This window comes from Labeo rohita, chromosome 1, assembly GCF_022985175.1.
Source record: "Labeo rohita strain BAU-BD-2019 chromosome 1, IGBB_LRoh.1.0, whole genome shotgun sequence".
Taxonomy (NCBI): domain Eukaryota; kingdom Metazoa; phylum Chordata; class Actinopteri; order Cypriniformes; family Cyprinidae; genus Labeo; species Labeo rohita.
Window position 1 is genome coordinate 33,095,441 of NC_066869.1, and position 24,096 is coordinate 33,119,536.

Here is a 24,096-nt window from a genome sequence, read left to right on the forward strand (position 1 = left end):
TTAGTTTTTTGTTTTTTTGTATCAATTGACTAGTATATGCACTAGTATATATCTGAAATATACAATATATAAAACATATATGTGTTTTTTCCCAAAGGAACTAAAGGCAGAAATAAGGGTGAATTCACCAATCTGCAGGGAGTTGCTGCTTCTTCTATTGGCAAGGTCCTGATAGCGGATAGTAACAATCAGTGTGTTCAGGTATAAAATTCTGCACCTGTCTAATCACATAATAAATCCACTACAAGAATCAGTCTTTTTACCACTGTTCTCTGGGTTGCTTATTGATTTGATTTAGATTTGTAAGAAAGGTAATTGTTTTATTTACAGATATTTTCAAATGATGGACAATTTAAGAGTCGTTTTGGAGTGAGGGGCCGAACACCAAGACAGCTTCAACGGCCCACCGGTGTTGCTGTGCACCCTAGTGGTGACATCATCATTGCTGACTACGATAACAAATGGGTCAGCATTTTCTCCAGTGATGGCAAGTTTAAGGTATCTGCATCTGCAAGTTTTATTGAAGAACGGTGGCGCTGAAGTTTATGTCAAATTTATTACCAAATACTTAGTATAATAATAAACATATCCACCTTATTTTTCCAGTAAGAGAGGATGCAGCCATTTGTAAATTTTATGGGTCTGGCTTCCAGTCTTATTTGCGTACAGCTATTTTTACCTCGTTTTGCTACTTGATGTGGCAAATAGGTGTGTCTTACTACCATATTGTTTTAATGTATCACATTAATTATGAACACACTGGTTTGTAGTGCCAACAATTTTCTTGTTTACTGCACGTTGTTATTGTTCTCGTTATTTCTCTATAGCAGCTGATGAACGGGTCACCCATAGGCTTACTTCTGTGTTAAAGAATAATGTGAATAGAAGGAACATTCTTTCAGTAGGTTGAATTTTGGTAACTTCTTTCTCTCTTGTGTTCTCTGTCTTTTTCAGACTAAAATTGGCTCAGGGAAGCTCATGGGTCCTAAGGGTGTAGCGGTTGATAGAAATGGCCACATCATTGTGGTTGACAATAAATCTTGCTGCGTCTTCATTTTCCAGCCCAATGGAAAACTTGTATCCAAGTTTGGCAGCCGAGGCAACAGTGACAAGCAATTTGCAGGTACTTACCTGGGTTTTATATTGGCACTTATGCAGCCCTCAAATGCTGCAAAGAATATTGTAAATACAAGTTTTCTAGTCAGAAATTGGACATGAACTGGAAATTCCTATACAATTTATGTCTGGGAAACTGAGATCATTTTGATAGTCGAGTTTCTGAGTTGGACACGCCATAAACTTTAAACATGGCAGAGGAGAGAAACATTGTTGTAGTGACTGTTAAAGTCCCCATGAAATCATGGGGTTTTAATTTTTGGCTTTTAGTATGAATATGTTAGCCTTAAAGGGGTCATTGGATGCAAAGTTCACTTTTTCATGTTGTTTGAACATTAATGTGTGTTGGCAGTGTATGTACAAATCTACCCTATAATGATAAAAATCCATGCAGTGGTTTTTAATTAATCTCTAAAAATGATATCCCCTTTTTCAAATCGAGCCATTCTCAGATGCGTCACACCGACAAGAAGCCGCTCCCACAATAGTTGATTGACATGAGCGTCTTACCTCAGGTCAGCTGTCAGAGTCTAACCTCCATTGTTTTGATGCCAGAGCAGGGATGTACGTTAGACAAGAATATCTCAGATCGAGCGATTGAGGTGTTGTGTTGCTGGATGTAATAATGAACATAGTGGTCGTCATTTAACTCCCGACATCTAAACCGCTGTAGATGCAGTGGATTATGTTTGTTTGAAGGGAATGCGCCTCCCGATCTACATAAATGTGTCTATGTTCATGCAAATCATTCGTGATCCAGCTTCACCTACAGCAGAAGTGAGTATAAGGGGATTTTTTTTTAATCTCTGCAATCACCTTTCCTAATAACGTGCTAGTTAGCAAGTTGCAGCTAAACGTGGCTAAATGTGGCTAAAGTAAACAGGCTCGTCACTCCACAGAGAGAAGAGAGGGGCGGGGCAATCAGAGCTCATTAACATTTAAAGCAGCCCTGAGCAGAACAGGATGAATTTTGCAGAGCTGATTTTGGCAAGGTAAAAAGGGTGTTGTTTTACACAACCACTGAGAATTTTTAACCAAAGTATATTATAGACTTTTCATTAAGACCCTATCAACTTGTGGAAAATGGGCATCCGATGACCCCTTTAAGGTTAAGGTTATACTCCAAAACAATGACAAAATTCGCATTTAGAGATATAAGCATTTAAAACTTACAGTCTCTAATCTGATCATACAGATCAGTGATTTTGATGACATCACTATGCACTTCAGCTTCTCATCAAACTTTCTGTCCAATCAAATGCTCTCTAGAATCTGAAGCATCCCGCCCCCTGCACTATGAATAGATGCTAAAGCTGCAGCTGAAACAGTCTGCGGAGCGGATCATATGCGTGAATTGCCGCAAATCACAAAATGTATACCCATTTTGATTCTACAGAGAATGCTATATTTTATAGCAATATGGATGAGGTTGTAGCTGTCATACGTTGTCAAATGCCACTTTACCAAGCTCAACAGCTCTGGCCCAAACTGTGATATAAACAAAATGCTACTGACTATTTAAAAAAGGGGACGGGGCTGCTTCATATGTTCCACCCTATCTTCCTGTTTCAGTTTAAATGAGGTCAACATTTGGAATAACACTATGTGTTTCAAAGCACTTTAGTGGACCTTCAAGTTTCATTAATTTTTCCCACAACATCTATATTTTGCTTTGCTTTGTCTTGGCATTACAGTTGTATATTTATGTATATAAATAATTATTTGATGCATATTGTATTTATTTTACATAGGGGAAAAAGTATGTATTTAAACAAAAACCCAGAATAACTAGCCAGCTGACTATATAGATACTCTGTCTTTCACTAGCTAGAAAGTGTACAGTAGGACTACATTTTATTTAAAATATGATGTATATTGACTAAATGTCTTCTGTACATTTTAGCTTTAATATGATTTTCCCAAATATTAGGCAAGAATATCCTTGATGATTCATAGTTATTCAGACAAGAATGTCCTTCAAAACTCCTATTCTTTCTGACAGCAAAGCACTTGAACAAGATAAAATCGTAATTATGACTTCAGAAATGTGAAGTGGCAAATTCTCGAAGGCACACGAAGGCAGCATTAATCTAACGACCACATGCTTTTCAAATTGCTTTATCTTTAGGCTCATGCATTATCTAAAACACTGTTCCCACTAGTCGATTTTTCAACCGAAAGGCCAAGCCACATATCATAAAATGCCATATTGGGTGGGCTAGTGTGATGAGGGCTTTAGTAGCAAATGTTAAATGTTTAACTTTTTATATTTCATTTTCATAGGTCCACACTTTGCCGCAGTGAATCAAAATAATGAAATCATCGTAACCGATTTTCATAATCATTCTGTTAAGGTAAAAATATCTGTTCTCGTATATTGTCATGTCATATTCCTCAAAGGTCATGTTTTGTCTAAATGATGTTAGTCACACTTAGTCACAATTTTGGTTACTTTTTGAAGAACATTTTGCTCATCTGTTCAAAGTCAATCAAAACCATAAGTCTTTCTAAATACTGCCGTGCTAATGCAGATTATGTCATTACATTGCAGGTGTTCAGTCCAGAGGGTGAGTTCATACTGAAGTTTGGTTCAAATGGTGAAGGAAATGGCCAGTTTAATGCACCGACGGGTGTGGCAGTAGATGCCAATGGCAATATTATAGTGGCTGACTGGGGCAACAGTCGGATACAGGTAATACAGGCTTAGACTGATCCATCAGATATTTCACAAAAAATGTGTTAGCACTACTGAGGTAAACATATTAACTTGTGAGATTAATGAAATACAGTTGAGGTCAAAAGTTTGCATCCCCCTTTCAGAATCATTAAAAATGTCAATTATTTTACCAGAGTAAGAGGGATCATACAAAAATGCATGTTATTGTTTATTTAGTACTGACCTGAATAAGATATTTCACATAAAAGATGTTTACATATAGTCCACAAGAGAAAATAATAGTTGAATTTATCAAAATGACCCTGTTCAAAAGTTTACATCTCCTTGATTCTTAATACTGTGTCCTTCCCTAAATGTTCCACAACTTTTTGTTTGTTTGTTTTTGTTTTGTTTGTTTTGTTTTGTTTAGTGATAGTTGTTCATGAGTCCCTTGTTTTCCCTGAACTGCCCGCTGTTCTTCAGAGAAATCCTTCAGGTCCCACAAATTCTTTGGTTTTCCAGAATTTTTATGTATTTTAATCAGAAGGTACAAACAGAAGGTGATGCTCCCAGAAGGAAAACCGATGCATTAAGAGCCAGGGGCTGAAAACTTTTGAACAATGATGTGTACATTTTTCTTATTTTGTCTAAATATCATATGTTTTCATTTAGTACTGCCCTTCGGAGGCTACAGAAGATTACATGTTTCCCAGAAGACAAAATAAGTTACAGTTACCCTGATCTTCAAATTCCAAAAGTTTTTACCCTCCGGCTCTCAATGCATTGTGTTTCCTTCTGGAGCATCAGTGAGTGTTTGAACCTTTTGTAATAGTTGCATATGAATCCCTCTTTGTTTTCTGAGTTGTCCTCAGTGTGAAAAGATGAATCTCAAAGCCATACAGTCATTGTTGGAAAGGGTTAAGATACACAAAAATGCTGGAAAACCAAAGAATTTGTGGGACCTAAGGATTTTTCTGAAGCACAGCAGGCAGTTCAACTGTTCAGGACAAACAAAGGACTCATGAACAACTATCACTGAACAAAAAACACAGCTATGGATCATTCAGGTAATAACACAGTATTAAGAACGAAGTGGATGAAAACTTTTGAATGTGGTCATTTTTTATAAATTCAACTATTATTTTCTATTGTGGACTATATGAAATATCTTATCCAGCTTACTTTTTGTAAATAAACAATTTTGTATGATCCCTCTTGGTTTGGTAGAATTATGAATATTTTTAATGATTCTGAAAGGGGGGTGCAAACTTTTGACCCCAACTGTATGTTTAACAATTTGATCGCTTGCAGTACACATCAGGTAAAAAAATGAACGTCTTCATATTATCTCACTTTTCTGTGGGACTCCAGGTGTTTGACAGCAGTGGATCCTTCCTGTCCTATATCAACACCTCCGCAGACCCTCTGTATGGCCCGCAAGGACTGGCTCTGACCTCAGATGGCCACATTGTGGTGGCAGACTCTGGAAACCACTGTTTTAAAGTATACCGCTATCTACAATAGCACTCTCATCTCTTCAAACACTTGCACTTATTCCTTAAAGCTGCCACCCTTGTGCCAAATGGGACCCTCATATTGCATTGAAGTTGTGTTGTTGTGGCCTCATTTGTGACACCCTCACCTTGAACAAAAGAACAGACTCTGTAGTCTGATCGTGGTACTCTAGTATTGAAGTATAAGGAATAGTTCATCCAAAAATACAAATTCTGTCATATAGCCTCACCCTTTGTGCTTCATAGAAGAACGGATTTGGAGCAACATAAGGGTGAATAAATGATGACAGAAATGTAATTATTGGTTGAAACTGTCCTTTTAAGAAAGAAACAAGGCTAAGTTATGCTGTTCTTTAATTTTGACTCAAAAACTGCTATACATTAGGGAAATCATTTATGTTTCTACTGTATGTTGAAATAATCTGAATGTTCATGTTGATTAAAAAGGGAACTCTTCACATGTAAGAATGCAAGTAATGCGACTCCAAACTACTATCTAATTTATATATCTGCACAACAAATACACAGAACCCCAAAACAAAGCTCACTATGGTGGGCTAAGATCACCAATATTTGGCTTGAGTTAGCCTATGTTTAAAAGAGATGTCAGGAATATTCATAAAATATGCCACAATATATGTGCTTCTCTGCTAATAACTGTGATGTGCACAACTGTGGTTGGTAGTGTTCTTATAATGCAATTAAATCTCTTTAATCACTTAACCATTGTTATGCAAGAAACACTTGATATGCTTGTTAGATTGTAAACAAAATTACTTTTTTAATATCACTGCACTGTTCATTTAAAAATCAGCCATTTTATTTATAGCAGACGTTCATCTCTCTAAACCATAAAAGTTCATTTGTGTTGTTCAGAGAAACTTAAATCAGTGATAAATCACATGGTCAAAACACCAGATGCACTTTGTGATTTAGCAACACATGAAATATGTATATTGCAATTATTAAATTGCCCCTGGTTAAATGTTAACCAGAAGACATGCATTATAATAATTACTGATCTTCATGTGTTGTGAGAGTGGTTGTATTGTGTTGTGACAAATCATGTTCTGTGTTCATATTCATCTGCTTAAAAAACAAACAAAAAAAGTGCCCAGGGTTCTTTTCACGTGTGTTCATGCCATACAGATAAATATTCCTCGTCTAATATCTGTTCTCCTGTACAGATCTGTTGTTATACACAGGGAACTAGTGCCGCTCGTTTGCACAAAATACACAATATGTAACATGATGTACATTCCACAATGTATTTCTCCCCTTTATATCCACAAACCTGCTTTTTGTAGCATTGAAGCTTGCATTTTACTCCTTTGTTGCATTTCCACATGAAAGGACTTACAACCAATTATGCTTTCACATTTGTAGATCTTAATGCTACATTCAGGTGACCAGTGTTATATCATTTTTTTGCACAGCACATGAATAAACTGCATTATTTGAGATGTTCTGGAAATATTAGTGTCATTAATAGACTAAACACAGACCTACAGAATGATGGTATGCTTAATTTTATAAGGACGCTTAATTGTTCTCTGCTGTAATTTTGACCATGAAAGCACTAGAACCTCAGGTGAAAACCCTTGAAGCCTAATGACTAAAAATACAGTAAAATGCTCTGCTGTTTTTACTGAGTGTGCTGGACTCAATTTGATAACCTAGGCTGACTATGAGTATTACTTTCCAGTCAAAAACAGCTTCTCCTGAGCCATTCACCAATTCAGGATTCATTTCATGCCCATATGCTTCAAGTTGCTTGAAACTGCAAAAACTAATAGAAGGGACATGACGGCAGGGTTTATTTTTATAGTGAATGAATCTCAAGTTTAAAATAATGTATAAAAAGGTTTTATGTACGTTTTTGTCGCTACCAGGCAAAACAAAGAAACAAAAGTGGAATTTGATGACAGCGTGATTGAATGTGGAATCATGGGAGTTGTCGACTTATGCCGTGTTCCAGACAAGGTCAGAAGAGAGAACATTGAAGATAAAATGTCCCACTTCCGAGTTCCAGTCAATCACACATCACACATCATTCATTTTGAAAACAGCTGACAAGAAGCTAAAATTAAGGTATAATTTTATTAACTTAAGGTCTAATGTTTTTAAGTTTTACATAAGGTTACTCCACAATATGCTTGTTGGAAGCAGTGATGTCATGTGTTGCGTCTTGCTGTAAAGTCAGTTTGCAGATATCTATAAATAAAGACTGTGCTAGGTAGAAATCCATTTGAGATATCTTTAATTACATTATAGATATCTTTAAATAAGATTTGACACATGGTAAATTAATTTCAAAGTATCTCTAAATAATTTTGGACTAGACGTAAATCTAAATAAAGACTATAGTGACTAGTAATAAATTACATTTAGAAATCTACATAAGTATTTTGGATCTCTTTAAAGATGACAAATTAAAGATATCTTAAATTTAAATTTACTAGTCAAACACCAGTTCGAGATATCCTGAATTATAATTTTTACTCATGGTAATTTAGTTATAGATAGCTCTATCGGTTTTATCTAATTTAATTATTACTAGTAAAACTGTAATCTAGGATATCTCTAATTAGAATTATACCTAGTATAATTTCAGTTTTAGATATCTTTAATTACAATTTCTACTAGTCAACTGAATTATGACTAGTAAAGCAGCGCTGTTTTATCACACTTGTTACATTTGAGTGTGTTGAAAGGTCTGGTATAATGCTGCTTTGTGGGTTTGTAAACAGTTCGTCACCTGTCTAATAAAATGCATAACATGTTATAAGAGCTGGGTAGTAACTGTTTAAAGCGTCTATTTTTTCTACAAAATAAAACTGGAAATCGAGGGTGTATGATGTCATTGGCAGGGATGGGCCACTACTTAAAATTGCTATTTCTTTGGATTTAAACATTCTTCGAAACATTTGGGATAATGTAAAGTGCACAAGTCAGCAAAACATATAACACTGTTCTAGTGGTTTTTGGAAAAGTAAATATCCTCTTAAAAGTCAATATTATATATAATATATATATATATATATATCTATATTAAATTTATTTCTAACATCTAAATGATTAAGAAAGTTTTTTTAGATTTTGCTCACGTTTTGTCAACAGCATATGTCCTTAATTATCTGATTAATTTTTTTCCAGACAGGATTATACATTTTTTCAATAGCATGTTATAGTATTTAAATAATCGACAAAGCAAACCTGAAGTAATTCACAACACAAAATCAAATACAAAACTTTTTTTTTTTTATTTTCATTGGTCAAACTTGCAAAACATCTAGAAAAATATACAACAAAATGCTGAACCTTACCACAACAACAAACATAAAAGAAAGAAGGTTATTCACATTTTTCCCCCGTTAGAGATAAAAGCACATTCTTTTTTTCCTTATTATTCAAAAGCACCATTTGCTCACATATCCCCACAGTAGCCTGAATCGTTGGAGAGCTGAGAGTTGGAGCTCCGGTTTGAAGAGGAGTTCCATATGTCCAAATTCATGTGTGGTCCAAAGGGATTGAAGCTGGAGTATTGTTTTCCTGGGCAGGCGCCACCTGGTTCACGACTGAAGGGTGCGACGGGTGAGATGGGCGAGTGGGGCGAGACAGGAGCGGAACGCTCTGGGTGGAAGTGACTCTGGTAAGGCTCGCTTTGAGGTGTCCAGATAGAGCCAAATAGACTGGACATAGGGGACAGACTTCTGGTTCCTGAAAAGTATGGCTGGGGGAAAAAAGATAAGGGAAAATTTGCTTAAATATTCCAAGCATCTGCTTCTTAATGAAGAAAACTATTATACATTTTATGGGTCTGGCCTCCGGTCTCATCCGCGCCTAGCTATTTTTAGCTGTACAAAACAACTCGTTTTGCTGCTTGAGACTGCAAATTGGTGTGTCTTACCATATTATTTTAATGTATTATTTGTGGGGTTTTTTGTATTATATAATGTGTTATTTTTACGAGCACGGGTTTGTAAACAGTTTCTTCTCATTATTTTCCTACAGTGGCAAATGAACCGGAAGTCTCGCCTATAAGCTTACTTTTACCTTAATGAATAACGTAGATTTTTTTAAGGTATTTGTGACGAAACAACAGATTTAAAAACAAACACTCACCTTGCTGCCCACACTGCCAGTGTCCCATGTGGAGTTTATGTCATGTGTTCCATTCTCACCCCAAACTGGCTGATGGCTGTGGGTCATGGTTTGGCTTTCATGGCATGAGAATGCATTTTGGTAATTGCCATTACCTTCACAGAAACAAAAAACAGTCACTCATCCTTTAGTTACTACATACTACAGTGATATATTTTACTCATTGTGAGGGAAAACTCCTTACCTGTTGGCATATAGTTGGACTGATTACTGTAGGGATACTGAGTGGCACATTGGCTGTTCATATTGTTCCAAGGGAAGCTAGGCACAATAATGACATAAACATTTAATTTGATTGTGTATAGATTGTGTATGAAGTAAAAAATGATACATATATTATAAAAATCATTAAAAGCCTGTAAGAATACCTTTCATATCCTGATGAGGGATTCTGAGGGACGAACGGGAGGGATTCGGTCATGTTGTACCTGAATTCATTGGTCAGTGGAACTGAGGCGGGTGACCACGTCTCTTCAATCACATTAGAGCCGATTATGTCTGGTGAAACCATAAATAAAACACAATCATCAAGGTTTTTGACTTTTTTAGGCTTTTTTTAAGACCAACTAAAGAAAAATCAAAGAGAAAACAATACAGCAATATGTTCTCTAAGTATAGTTCAAGTTTTACTTTCACTTTCAAACTACTTTCAGTGCCTAGCATTTGTTTTGTTTTTAGTTAGTTTCAGTTTTCCCTCTTTTCCTCACTTTCCTTTGGTAAAAGCACTGTGCACATTTTACTTTCACTTTCAAATTAGCTACAAATCGATGTCAAGCAGTTGTTTGTTTTTAGTTTTCCCTCTTTTCTTCAGTTTTAAGTAGCTTGTAAAGCGTTGTGCACATTTTACTTTCACTTTTAAATAGGGGCATTAACGTAACAAACTTTTATTAACAAAACGAATAAAAATAAACCATATTATATGCCTAGTATAAAATAATAACGTACACAAAGTTTAAATAGGTATACAAAACTGAAAAATCAGTAAACACTATGTAACCAAATAAATAAGAAAGGCAGAACGTTTATTAGCAAAACGAAAAAGAAAGCTTGGAAGCACAGCATACACCTTGATGTAATATATATTTAAAAAAATATGTATATAGAGTTTAAATAAAAATCAGCAAACACTGTGAAACCACATAAATATGAAATTTTCACTATCACCTTAGATAAATAGCAGAAGTCAACAGGCTTTTCAACACCCAAAATATTTTTAAAACAGGCGCTTTTGCATTTTGCTTTGAAAAATTTCCGCCATAGTCTTTCTCACCTCTCTCTTCTTGTTAGTTAGCTCGACTTACTCTCTTCAGGTGATAAATGAAATATGATCTGTGATGCGACTGTCGTTCAGTACACTGCATTGAGTAGCCGCGTTCAGTTTTAATGGTATTGTCTGTTCTTTAACTGAACTAAATGACTTTTATTACTATAAAAAAAATCAAAGCGAAAAAATCAACGTTTTTCTTTGTGTGACTAACAGATGAAGTAGCACATACAGCCATTTACCGCATATTGTTTAATGAAAATTGAGCAACCTAAGCCATGTAACACAGAAATTAAGCTGTTGCTTTACTTTAAAATAAAAAACGAGGAAACAATCCCTCATAAAAATTAATGCCACGATCATATGAATTTAAGACTTTCTTCTCTGATTTAAGACCTTTTCCAAGGCTTTAATTCACAGAAAAGCAATTTAAGACTTTTTTTTTAAGACCCGCGGAAACCCTGAATCATGCACCTTAAACAGTGATTATCTTTTTAAGTACGTAACGTGTAAGATGTGATTGTCCCTCACCAATGTTTTTGTCCACACCTGCGGCTACATCAGCGAAGGTGTGAGGGAGTGCAGGGGCAGGACAGACTTCTGGGCTTTGGCATGGCTCCCTGACATATAGATTGTTCATGCTGTAGACAAATGCATTTGTAGATCATCAATCACTTTCAGAATTTTTAAACGAAATGAAAAAAAAACCAAAAAAAAACAAAACAAACAACAACAACAAACTTAAAGGGGTCATCGGATGTTCATTTCCACAAGTTGATATGATTCTTTAGGGTCTTAATGAAAGTCTCTAACATACTTTGGATAAAAATTCTCAACACTCTTTTTACCTTGTCAAAAACAGCTCTGTTTACAGCGAGCCGTTTCGGTGTATGGCACTTTAAATGCTAATGAGCTCTGCTCATCCCACCCCTCTCTTCCGTGGGGTGATGAGCGGTTCTCTCTGAGACTGTAAATTTAGACAATCATGGGAGGGGGCTGCCTGTGTGACGTCACACAGCAAAGAGTCCAAGAATGGCTTAATTTGAGAAAGTGGTTATTATTTATAAAAAATTAAAAAAAAAAAAAAAAAACTGGGTGCAATTTTTAGCATTATAGAGTGGATGTGTACACACACTGCCAACACACATTTATGTTCAAACAACATGTAAAAGTGAATTTTGCATCCGATGACCCCTTTAAGAAAATTTTGACATTTTACCTTTGAGTTTTGTAAGTATAGTTCATGTTCATGTAACATTCCCGATCTTTTGGATATGGGTTGTACTGAATGTTGTCTCCTTAAAAAAAAAAAAAAAAAGTTTTTTTATTTAACTTGCTCTGGAAACTGCAGTGGATAAACTGCTTCCTTTTCAGTGTGTAGCAAGCGCATGATCTCTTACTTCTGCAGGGATGTCTGTGTGTGTCTTTTTCTCCCTCTATGCTGCTGGCGCTGCTCCAGCTGCCCCAGGACCCTCGGCTGGCTCTCACACTGCCTGATGAGCTGCTTGAATCAGAGCCTGACTCCCACTGCAGACGTCGCTCTGGACATTTACGCCTAGGTCTGCTCAAACACGTGCCTGTAGGAAACAGTTTAACTGTTTAAACTGATGTGCAGAGTTACGGTAAATCAGCTGAGGTCAGTAAGATTTATAAAATAAATAATTTTGTTCAGACACATAAAACTGATTAAAACAGCAAAATGTGTTTCCAACACTAACAATAAGAAGAACCATCAATAATAAGAGCATCACTAATTTGAGCACACTGATTTTTGATGGTTCTTGTCACACTCAAGACTGTAGTATTCGTGGCTGAAAATTCAACTTTGCCATCACAGGAATAAATTACATTTTCTAACAGAAAACAAATATACAGTTTATATGGCAGGGAAAAAATAACATGAGCAAACGATTCAGTCAAACCCTCATGGGTACAAGATGTCCTTCCCCATCCATATTCAATATTCCATTTCACGTAACCCTTTAACTGTCAAGTTTACTTCTTGACAGTTACAAATAAAATTACAAATAAATCCTAATCTAATCATGACAAAATGTTCAAAACTTAAAATCTCAAAATTCATCCTTTGAAAGGCGTTTTAAAATCAGACACTTCATTATCACGGAAAATGTACATTAAAATCATATTACAAAATGTTTTAATTCATTAATTATAAAAATTTAAGTCTGGATAGTGCATTTTTATTTTTATTTTTATTTTTATGTGTTCAAAAATGGGAGTGACAGTTACAGGGTTAATGTTTGATGTCATGCACACACATGAAGCCGAGACAGAGGAACTGCTGTAAATCACTTCCTCACCACTGTGTTTGAGAGGGCTGTCTGGGTTGGCTCCTATTTTAGGTAGTTCAGGTTTCGCGTTGCGGGTTCTAGCAGCATTACGTTGAGATTCTCTCTCACTCTCTGTCACCATGACAACGCTGTTTTCAGGAAGCCTGTTGGATTACCAGAATACAAAATACATAAAAACCCTAAAATATAGTGGTAGTACTATTAACAATAATTAAATGTCTTAACATGTTTGCTTATTACATTTTAAATTATATATTTATATATATATATATATATATATATATATATATATTTATTTATATATATATATATATATATATATATTATTGACATCTGTTGTGTATACTAATTTGAGAAATGTTGAAGGTGTCTGAATAAATTTTGGTTTGACTGTACAACATTAAATAAATACAAACAATTAATTCAAATATTTAATAAAATTAATTTTTTGAAGCTACAAAAACACTTTGTGTGTGCAAAGAAAACAAAAATAATGACTCCCCGGACAGGCAGCTGCCAATATCGAGAGCACCACAACGCATGTCATATGCACCACGACGCACACATTACTTTTGTTTTCCTTACGCACAAAAAATATTCTTGCAACTTCATAAAATTACAGTTGAACCACTGATGTCACATGGACTATTTTAACAACGTCTTTACTATGTTTCTGTGCCTTGACTATAGTAGGACCCTTGCTATCTATGGAGGGTCAGAGAGCTCTTGGATTTCATCAAAAATCTCTCAATTTGTGTTCCCAAGATGAACAAAGGTCTTACGGGTTAACAGTAAGGGCAGTACAAAATAAGTAAGTGGTTCTTATAACACGCTGCCTAAGAGTTCTTTTTTTAAATGTATGATGTTTTTTTTTCCAATAATCATTCATTGAAATTTTCCTTATTCACATGCATCAATATGACTTCTAAATGTGATGTGTGTGATTTGTATACTGCAGCCAGTAACTGATTTAAAATGCTAAAAATCAAATTAATCATTAATTGTTAAAATTGTATAATATATACACAATAAGCTTTGTTAAATGGGTGAATTAAAGCAGTCATAGTGTGGCCAAGGTCTTTAGTGTAAATAAACTGCTTTTGAACTGCATCAGTCCACTGAATCATGAATCAAGTCAATTTGCTGTCATTTCACCATCTACATAACTATATAACTAACATCTGAAGGTTTAAAGCTGAAGTGTGCAAATACTTACCCAGGAATGAGCTCAACTGCCTTCCTGCGACTCCTGCCTGTGTTTTTCTTTGCTTTGGTGTTGATGGCTGACACTCCAAGTTCTGCATCTTTCTCTGGTCTCTTCTTCTGACTGCAGCCTCTTTCTGTCTTCTGAGTAAGGAGCACAAACAATTCATTTGTCTAAGCGAGGTTGAAGAGAAAGAACATTAACAAAGAGGCAGATTTTAGCAGTGTAAAACAACAGGTCATCATCTTATTCTGTATTATGGCTCTTACCTCTTCATCTACATGATCCCTTTTTTCTGCATTATTTTTTCTTTTACACTCCTCATTTTCCACTGCTTCTTCTGCAGGCTGAGGGATTCTGCTTGCTGTGATGTTTTCAGGTAATGCAGGAAGTGTTTCCATAGGAAACATATCAGCTGGCAATGCCTTTTCCTCTCTAGATTCTCTAAAGTGCTCTTTCTTCTCAGCAGGGAGAATGGTTTCATCTAATATGTCATTGTTATTGTTGTTGTTATTACAAACTTCTGGGTCTAACTCAAAGGTGTGATCTCTATCTTCATCGTTGGGAGGGCTGCAAAAGTCTGAGGAAGCAGGAACACTAGCGGCGGCAGTTGCAGTGCTATTTTTATATCTACTGTATAGGAACGACACCTTAGTTTGCTTCTTTGGAGGCTGGGAAGAACTTCCAGGAGTTTTCTTGGATGAGGACTGTGACCGAATTGTCCCATTGGCTACGGCTGGAGATCCTCTCCCTTTGCCTTTGTCGGAGGGATGACTTGTGTCAGTGTAGTTCTTACAACTGCCTTTTCCTCTACTAAAGAAAAAAAAGAACAAGACAAATGAATTGTTTTTGCTCCTTACTTAGAAGACAGAAAGAGCAAAACTCAGCAGTAAGCACGAATCCTAACCCTAATCATGTTAAATTAGCATGATTCGCATGTTGCACTAAAAATATGTTTCTATGTCTGTGATTTCTTAATAATAAAGAGTGATGCTGTCTTACCTGACACCATTTGAGGAGCTGTGGTTGACACTGCTATTTTCACGAGGTACAGAGTTGTGATTGCTACGTGGACTTGGTGTGGAGAACTCGCTTAGAATGTGCTGAGCTTGATGGAAAGCCATCAGACACACACCAGCTAGAGAGGAACTGCAGAGAAAATAGTTTTATATTAATGAATAGTATCCTTTTTAAATGCACAGAGTTATATTTTGTGGGTTTAAGTATGTATATGGGCTGCTAACCAGGTGAAGACCAGTGTGATGACCCAGAAGGACTCCTCCCAGCTGGGTCCTGGCACCACCTGAGCACAGAGGGGCAGCATGTGGTGAGGAAGAGTCACATTTAGGGTGAAGTGGAAAAGGGAGCCACGTTCTGTCACTAGGGTCAAGTCTCTGATCACCCACGAAGATGTGAAGTCTGGAGTAAATCTGGAGAGATACAGAGACCAGTTGATGAGGAGAAAATAGAAAAGAAATTAGAAAAATACTTAATCATACAGTCCATCCAAAAATGAAAATTCAGTATTTACTCACCCACAAGGTGTTTTAAACTTATGACTTTCTTTATTCTGTGGAACATAAAAGATATTCTGAAGAATGTTGGTAACCAAACAGTTTCTGTTCCCATTGACTTCCACTGTATGGACAAAAATTACAATGGAAGTCAAAGGGAACTGAACTGGTAGGTTAATAACATTCTTCAAATAATCTTCTTTTGTGTTTCACAGATGAATGAAATGCATACAGGTTTAGAACAACACAAGGATGAGTAAATGATGACAGCATTTTCATTCTGGGTTGGACTATCCTTTGTGCACTATTCTTTTAAAAAACAAGGGGATGAACACACAACAAGAGAAAAAAAAAAAAAAAAAAAAAAAAAAAAAAAGGCAAATGACAAAAGGAAGGCAGAGATGTCATACCCAAACTAAATCAAAACTGACCATTACCTTCAATCATATAAAGTAAAAATTGATATGCTGCTAAACATATTCAATGACTTCAGAGCAAAGAAATCGAATAGGCCATAACAACGGTAACTAGCATGAAAAAGACAACTTGAATGGGGCTTTAGGGATATGACATTGTCTGATCAGTCAGGCACTTTGGGTCTAAATCATAAATTTAACATTTTAATTCTTAAATATGCATTTTTATTTCAACTTTCAGACAGGCTGTCACATAGCATACAGTCATGGCCGAAAATATTGGCATCCTTGCAATTCTGTCAGAAAATGCAACCTTTCTTTCAGAAAATTGTTGCAGTTGCAAACGTTTTGGTACTCATGTTGTTTGCATTGGAATACCACAAAAAAAACAGAAGAAAAGTCAAATCTGATACATTTCCACACAGAACCACACAGAATGGAAAAAATAACTCAAATCAATCACTTCCTGTAACTATGAATTAGTTTCTTACACCTCTATACTGGAATTTTGGACCACTTTTCTTTTGCAAACTGCTCCAGGTCATTCAGATTGGAAGGATGCCTTCTCCCAACTGCTGTTTTGAGATCTCTCCACAGGTGTTCTATGGGATTCAGATCTGGATTCATTGCTGGCCATTTCAGAACTCTCCAGAGCTTTGTTTGTAACCATTTCTGAGTGCTTTTTGAAGTGTGTTTCGGGTCATTGTCCTGCTGGAAGACCCATGACCTCTGGTGGAGAGGCAGCTTTCTGACACTGGCCACTACGTTGCGCTACTTTTGTCTCATCTGTCCACAGTACATTCTCCCAGAAGGATTGGGGTTTGGCACATAAGTTTTGGCACAACTCCAGTCTTGCTTTTTTATGCCTTTGTGTCAGCAGTGGTATCCTCATGGGTCTCCTAGCATAGCGTCCCTTTTTGTACTCTGTGTCTGCAGATTAATTTGAATTTGTTTGAAAGTTAATCTGGGTTCTTAATCCACCATTCAAACAATCCTTTGTTGTAATTTTTCATTAATTTTGCTCTTCTGTCTACATCCAGGGAGGTTAGCTACAGTGCCATGGGCTGTAAACCTCTTGATGATTTTGACACAGTGGACACAGTAACATTAAGATGTCTGGAGATGGACTTGTAGCCTTAAGATTGTCCATGTTTTCCACAATTGTTTCTCTCAAATCCACAGACAACTCTTTACACTTCTTTCTTTTCTCCATGCTCAGTGTGACACACAACACAAAGGTTGATAGAATCAACTTTTCTCCATTTTAACTGGTTGGAAATGTGATTACTATATTGCCCATAAGGTGCCAATAATTTTGTCCAGTCCATGTTTGAGTTCTGTGTGAAATTTTATCAAGACTTTTCTTCTCAGTTTTTTTTTTGTGTTGTTGCAGTGCAAACAAAAACAATGAGCAAGTGAATACCAAAACATTTGCAATTGGAACAATTTTCTGAGAGAAGTACTGCATTTTCTGACAGAATTGCAAAGGTGTCAATATTTTTGGCCATGACTGTATACAGAATGCTATTACAACACTACTCTCAATGCAGCTAAATGGAGAATTAGCTCCCTTTAGAAAGACAACTGGGTTTTAATGGAAAAAATATTAGCTAAGGAGGACCTAGAGACCTATCAATTAGCAAAACACAGACAACACTATCCTCAAGTCATTTGTAAAACAGATATATACAATCTCAAAATGCTATTGTATTCAAAACAAAGAGATAGCATAAGCTCTGCGCTTTGCTTAAAATACTAGTAGAGAAAACGGCTGACAATCAGCAGGCACATGCACTTTCAAATGAGCACTCTTAAAACTTACGCAATTGTGATTTCTGAGGACGAGTTGTAGTCCACTTTAAAAGATTTGCAGTGTTGCACCTCAAAGCCATAACCTTGACATTTATATCCATTGATGTTCATGGATACTATAGTCAGAGGCAACTCGCCTGCATTCTCCACTTTAAAGCTTTTCTGGATGGCAAACAAGGGCTTACTTGATCGTAAACCTGTGAAAAGACAAAAATAGAACATTCGGTAACACTATAATAACTTCCATTAACAAATCATTAACAAAGATTATGTAATGCATAATGGATCATTAGTTAATACATATTCAAATGTATTAACTAAATGTATATTACATATGTTTTTAACAAGTTATACAATGATTAAAAGCGAAAAAAATTTCTGCTATTGATGTGTGATACAGGTAAGTTTCGGTAGTATGGGTAGCTTTAAGGGGTGGTTAAAGAATAAGAAGTTTACAGGAGTCATTTTGATTACTATAAGGGAATAATTACATTGTTTTGCTAAATAAGTAAGTTAAATACAATTAGTTTTCTCCTTTTGATGTATGATTCAAAGAATATCCTGCAAAACAAGAAATATCCATGTTTTGTACACAAATTAGCAAGCATTTAACTAAATTTAAACCACCCTTTACACAAACGTTGTTATAGCAGCTAAACAAATAATTAATAAATGATGTGCAAATGGGGTGAATTAAGGTCATTTGGGAAATATTTTGTCATTGAGATGACTGCTCATAAAGGTACTAATGATTAGTAAGCATTTATAAACATTTACAAATGATGAATAGTCTCAACTTTAGATTGGGTGTTGCAAAAACAAACAAATGACTAATAAATTATTTGTTAAGATGTGTAAACAGTAGAAGTCTACACAACAAGACCAAATATATCACCTTTAAAGACTGATTACGAGCTAATGAATAATACGTAAACATCAATAATTTGTAAAGTGCTTAAAATGACTAAATAAGCAAACTTTTTCACTATATTTGTTAAATGTAAAAAAAAGCATTAGGTAATATAAGAAACTGAAGTTTAATGAGCATTCAATAATACATTAACAAATAAACGTTTAATCACTGTTTAATTTGTTAAAATTTGTACATTTTTAAAAACATGCATGATTGTAAGAATTGAAAGTTTAATGACATTTGTAAGCATTAACTAATGATCCATTAAGCATTATATAATGCTTTTTAAAGATTTATTAATAAAGATTAAAGATTAATTAAAATTATTAAATATTAACTTAAAATTTCAAAGGGTACTTCTAATAAATATTTGGTAACACTTTAGTATAGGGAACAATTCTCACTATTAGCTGGTTCTGTAATCCCATTACTATCTAAATATTACCAAGCAGCAAATTAGGAGTTTATTAAGGCAAAAACTAGCTAAGGATTTGTTAGCAAGAGCTATACCTTAAAATAAAGTGTGACCAAATATTTTAGATCAAAAGTGTTCTTCTAATAAAAAGTTGGGTAATTCAATGTAACGGATATTACTGAAATCATTACAAAAAGAAGAACTATTAATTTGAGAATAACAGAGATGGTAAGTAACTGAGTACAAATACTTTGTTACTGTACTTGAGTAGATTTTTCTGGTATCAGTACCTTACTTCACTATTTATTTTTCTGACTACTTTTTACTTTTACTCCTTACATGTTTACACAAATATCTGTACTTTCTACTTCTTACATTTTCAAAACAGGCTCATTACTTTAGTTTTAAACTGCATTTGGTGGATCACCATTTGATTACGAATCTCTAAATCATGAATTGGTTAGGCTGTACTAGCAACGTGATTTGGCTCGTGCACACGCTCCGCGTCTCCGCCAAACGTTTCTATCAGAGAAATCAATGCGAGAGACTCCAGAATGGAGTGGATCTGAGAGGCAAAACTATTGACCAGGACGTCAAGTGCAGGTCAGTTTCATCTGTAAATAGGCTGTTGTAGTTTTGTCTATGTTTAGTTAAGTGCTAGCAACTCTTAGCAGTAGCAGCCAGAGGATTAATACTACTGCAAATTAAATTAAACTAAATTACATTTACTCAAAATACTGTATGTAAAAGGACATCATTATTATCTACTGTAAAGTTACAGTAGTAATTTAGCAAACAGATGTTATAAGAGGTCGTTTCATAATACGCCTAAAGGAAGCTAGAGCAGATAATAACACAACCCTTACGAAAATGAAAACAAAAAAATCATGGTTACTATAGTTAAACCATGGTAACCACAAATGAACCATGGTGTTGCTACACTAACCATAGTCTAACCATGGAATCTGTAGTAAAACTATGGTTGTGAATTACAACAGGAGGTAATCAAAAAACATGGTTAATTTTAATAAGAGAAAAATATGACTCATGATAAAGGAATAACATGTTCAGAATAAGAATTTTTATGTAAAGATATTGTCATAATGTAATTATTATTGTACTATTTTTGACATTTAGGCAATTTAGAAAATACAGTTTTACTAAATCTACAGTATTTACGTAATTTTATGATAAAACAACACATGGTCATGTGATACTTCAAAACTGAACTAAAATAAAGTTATGTTATTGCAAACGGAATACAATGAGGTGGTTGTTCTGCAAGAAGGTGGAGACAGTTCAGTTCATAACAGTAGATGGCGGATGGGAAAAGGGACAGGTACAAGAAAATTAGTGGAAAAAAGTAAACACACACTGAGATGCAGAGAGATACCATAAGACAATAAAGAGACTGAAAAGGAAAATGGAAATGAAGGTGCAGTTCAAGAGAGAACCTTTAATTATTGTGTTTAATTATTAGGTTTTAAACCTTTTTTAAAATGTGATGGCCATACAAAAAAATAGGTGGTTTCAGAATTTGTTGCGGATGAATGTGAGATTTCACCGGCCTGAAAATTTGTCCCAGTCCTGCCCTGTTCTACATGGTGGTTGTTCAGCCTTGATACATTCATTAGCTAACAAAATTTTAAATGTAAATTATTTTATATTAATGTATCAATACGACTTGAGGTCCAGTTACCAGCGTGACACTAAAACAGGCAGAACTAATAAGTACTTTTTACTTAAGTACATGTCTGAACTCATACTTCTTTACTTTAACTTGAGTAAAAAGGTGTAGTCAGTACTTCTACTTTTACCAGAGCATTTTTAAACATGAGTATCTATACTTCTACTTAAGTGAATGATGTGTGTACTTTTGCCATCTCTGGAGAATAATCACTACTTCTATCATCACTAGTGTATTTTCAAGAGATGACATGTCAGGAGAAGCTCAGCTCACCATCTCTGCACTCCATGAGGGTTGACTGGGGCACATTGAAGCGCAGTGAGGCTGAAGGCCCGGGGAGCTTCCCTCCTACTCTCAGGAGCTCCTTTGCCCCAAATCCTTTAACCAGAACCATGTCAAACACGGTCAGGTTGTTCCTGTTAAAGAACAGATACAGCCACAATTACTGTGTTCTAACAACAAGCATAGAAACTCAGAAAATCACAGAAAACAGTAACCACAACAAGTAAAAGCACGGTCAATAAGGCACTGAAACTACTTGCACAGAACTCACTTTCAGACCAAGCAGCATTCAACATGGTGAATTTGGTTGAAAAAACAAAACAAGCATTCTGTATAGATAAAATGTTTTGCCCTTATGCGAAATTCCCAGTTGTGTGAATTCCTACTGAAATGACTAGATTTTGCTCCAGTGGCAAAATTTCACTCAGCAACGGTAAATGTGACCTCACTTTAAGGCAAAACATTTTGTGTCTAATTGCAAAAGGAGAAAAAAGTAAACGTTGTCAAAATGTTGCATCATGTTACATAATACGTTAATACTATAAATGCCCATTTCCTATAGTTTGTGCTTACTGGATGGAGTTCTTTCACATTCCAATCAAATGAATCCGTTAAACAAATTTATAATTGAATATTGTGGTTAAACCTCTGTTACAACACATTTGGGCAGAGCAGTACCTAATGAGGAGCAGTGAGGTAACATGTTTATGTTCTGTAGGTTGGTACGCCACAGAAACCGTCCTCGACTCCCACGGCTGAAGGAGGAACCTCAACACATTGCCTCTCTCACTTTCCTGTTTGCAAAAACATGAGTGCACAATAACCAGAGTTACCACAAGACAGGTTAACTAAACAATGTAGACTTAATATGCTTAACAAGGCTATTCAAAGATCATGACCTCACCTTGTGATTAGCAGCCAACAGAAGAAACTCTGTTGTAGTGATATTCACAGACAGTGGGCTAATATTAAACCTAGAACAGGTTAATATGATTAATATGATTTCAGATGTTATTTCTCATTCATGTTATCTAAAACTACTAAAAAAAAAAGAAAGAAAATGTCTTGGAACTAACTGACACAAAATAAGTTAAAGTACTAAAATAACTAAAACTGAAATAATAATATAATAATACATAAATAATAGCACATGGCTCATTAACCTTGTGTGTAAATGCATGTCTTCTTTACATTTTGACATATAAAGCTTGTAGCCATTCATGAGAGATGTTCATACTGTACTAGATATTTAATAATAAGATTTTTGGCAGAATAGAATTTAAGCCATATGAGTATTTGTTTACAGTATGTACCATTTGGTTAACATGTCGAGGGCTTCGAGCGGAACTGGGTATGAGGAGAGGGTTCGGATCTCCACAGACACCACTGAACCCGTCGGGTTTTTCAGAGTGAAATTCTTCACCTGGAGCAAAAGTACAACAATCTTATGATCCAAATAGTTATACTAAAGTTAAAAGCATAATACATAATTAGTGATTTATATTAAAAGTTTATATTAGAACGATGAAAATTCCATGTGACGCATCAAAAGGTGGCATATTTGATTGCCATTTGAAGATTCTTACCAAACATGCACCTTTTGTGCTTCACAGAAAAATATCTGGGTTCAAATTCACTTTAAAAAAATCATTATAAGTTTTTTGCATACCTTACTATCATTGACAGGTGTGGCCCCAAAGTCCAGGGGTGCAGAGTGGTCTGCAGGAAGTCTGGGCCACCTTAATAAAACACACACAGACAGACACAGATGAATGCATATCTGTTTAAACAGCATACAAAAAGAGTAGCCTCTTTGTCTTCAGAGGTTAGATTCTACCTTCCAGCATGCTTACCTGCAAGAAAGCTCTTTGCTACAGTGCCACCGGCTACAGAGTGAAGAGGCCAGACTACTGTCCACTCTCCAGAGTGATGAGGAGGATTCTGGGAGAAGCGACTGCTGCCACTCAACACGTCCTGCACAGAAAGACATTCAGTACTTTTACTTAGAGCAAGTTCATACACATACAAAACACACAATCTAGTATACAACAATCTATTCAATCAATTTATAGTACAAGGTTACAACAAGTGACTACAACAGTGCTACTAGGGGGCCTCAAGATGACTTAAAATGACTTCTTAAAGTTTTTTTTTTTCCATTTACAGAAACTAGACTAAAAGCTTTCAAAACAAAACTAGTATTGAGGGGCTTTTGAGTCGAAAAGGTTTATATCCACTGGTCTAGAAAAATACTTTAAATGTGTCCAGGTGTGTCTCACCTGCTCTGGACAAACGGAGAGGACAGAGCCGTTCACATTCCTCAAAAGACTCAAAAATAACATCTCCCTGCTGAGGAAAGAAAGCGATCAATTTAGACAAAAATGAGCAATGTCTGGTTAATAATATGACCCAAGTGAAACAAATAAATTACTGTCTATGCATTCTCTTTTCAATGCATTCTGTCTATGCAGTAGAGTTTGAATTTAAACCATTATCAGTTTTCTGTCAACATAGCAAGAGGACATGAACCATATCTCTGTTTTTAAAATCATGTTTCGCCCTATTTAAGAGTGTTTATGCTGATGTAGTCCAGCTTTACCTTTGAGGCAGAAGAATATGTTTGGAGGTGAAGCTCCATTGGAATCCCCACATTGGTTGTCAAGGTAATTGTAGTTTTGAGGTTTGTGGGTAAAGATTTGCTGAGTAGTTGAAGAGACAGAAGCTTCCAGCTTCCAGGGCTCACTTCCAGGGCCTTTGTCAAATTTACAATCTATAAAATAAGAAAATGAACATCTTAGTAAAGCTGTAAAAACTGTGAGGTTCTAAC

General features: G+C 35.5%; 2 protein-coding genes across 7 annotated transcripts in view; one reads left to right on the forward strand and one right to left on the reverse strand.

Annotated features, from left to right (window-relative positions):
* Positions 1-6,747, forward strand: part of trim2a (tripartite motif containing 2a) — a 36,167-nt gene extending 29,420 nt beyond the window's left edge. For 5 of the 6 annotated variants that reach the window (XM_051111525.1, XM_051111506.1, XM_051111516.1 and 2 more), the window contains 6 exons: positions 98-201; positions 331-498; positions 955-1,123; positions 3,400-3,470; positions 3,668-3,808; positions 5,144-6,747. In XM_051111525.1, the coding sequence (XP_050967482.1) occupies positions 98-201; positions 331-498; positions 955-1,123; positions 3,400-3,470; positions 3,668-3,808; positions 5,144-5,296 (806 nt within the window). In that variant the 3' untranslated portion in view covers positions 5,297-6,747. Of the gene's footprint in view, positions 1-97; positions 202-330; positions 499-954; positions 1,124-3,399; positions 3,471-3,667; positions 3,809-4,444; positions 4,840-5,143 lie in introns of all 6 variants that reach the window. The other variant, XR_007827887.1, reaches the window with a different exon arrangement.
* Positions 6,748-8,540: 1,793 nt separating this feature from the next.
* Positions 8,541-24,096, reverse strand: part of tmem131l (transmembrane 131 like) — a 60,849-nt gene continuing 45,293 nt past the window's right edge. Inside the window, exons 14-34 of the mRNA XM_051106895.1 lie at positions 23,869-24,039; positions 23,549-23,618; positions 23,123-23,243; positions 22,939-23,008; positions 22,583-22,692; positions 22,174-22,243; positions 21,948-22,063; positions 21,261-21,403; positions 17,983-18,169; positions 15,475-15,660; positions 15,233-15,379; positions 14,500-15,043; positions 14,243-14,373; positions 13,036-13,169; positions 12,115-12,291; positions 11,934-12,012; positions 11,246-11,355; positions 9,819-9,948; positions 9,635-9,711; positions 9,412-9,545; positions 8,541-9,019 (exon numbers count right to left, since the gene is read on the reverse strand). Of these exons, the coding sequence (XP_050962852.1) occupies positions 8,714-9,019; positions 9,412-9,545; positions 9,635-9,711; positions 9,819-9,948; positions 11,246-11,355; positions 11,934-12,012; positions 12,115-12,291; positions 13,036-13,169; positions 14,243-14,373; positions 14,500-15,043; positions 15,233-15,379; positions 15,475-15,660; positions 17,983-18,169; positions 21,261-21,403; positions 21,948-22,063; positions 22,174-22,243; positions 22,583-22,692; positions 22,939-23,008; positions 23,123-23,243; positions 23,549-23,618; positions 23,869-24,039 (3,213 nt within the window). The 3' untranslated portion in view covers positions 8,541-8,713. The remainder of the gene's footprint in view (positions 9,020-9,411; positions 9,546-9,634; positions 9,712-9,818; positions 9,949-11,245; positions 11,356-11,933; positions 12,013-12,114; positions 12,292-13,035; positions 13,170-14,242; positions 14,374-14,499; positions 15,044-15,232; positions 15,380-15,474; positions 15,661-17,982; positions 18,170-21,260; positions 21,404-21,947; positions 22,064-22,173; positions 22,244-22,582; positions 22,693-22,938; positions 23,009-23,122; positions 23,244-23,548; positions 23,619-23,868; positions 24,040-24,096) is intronic.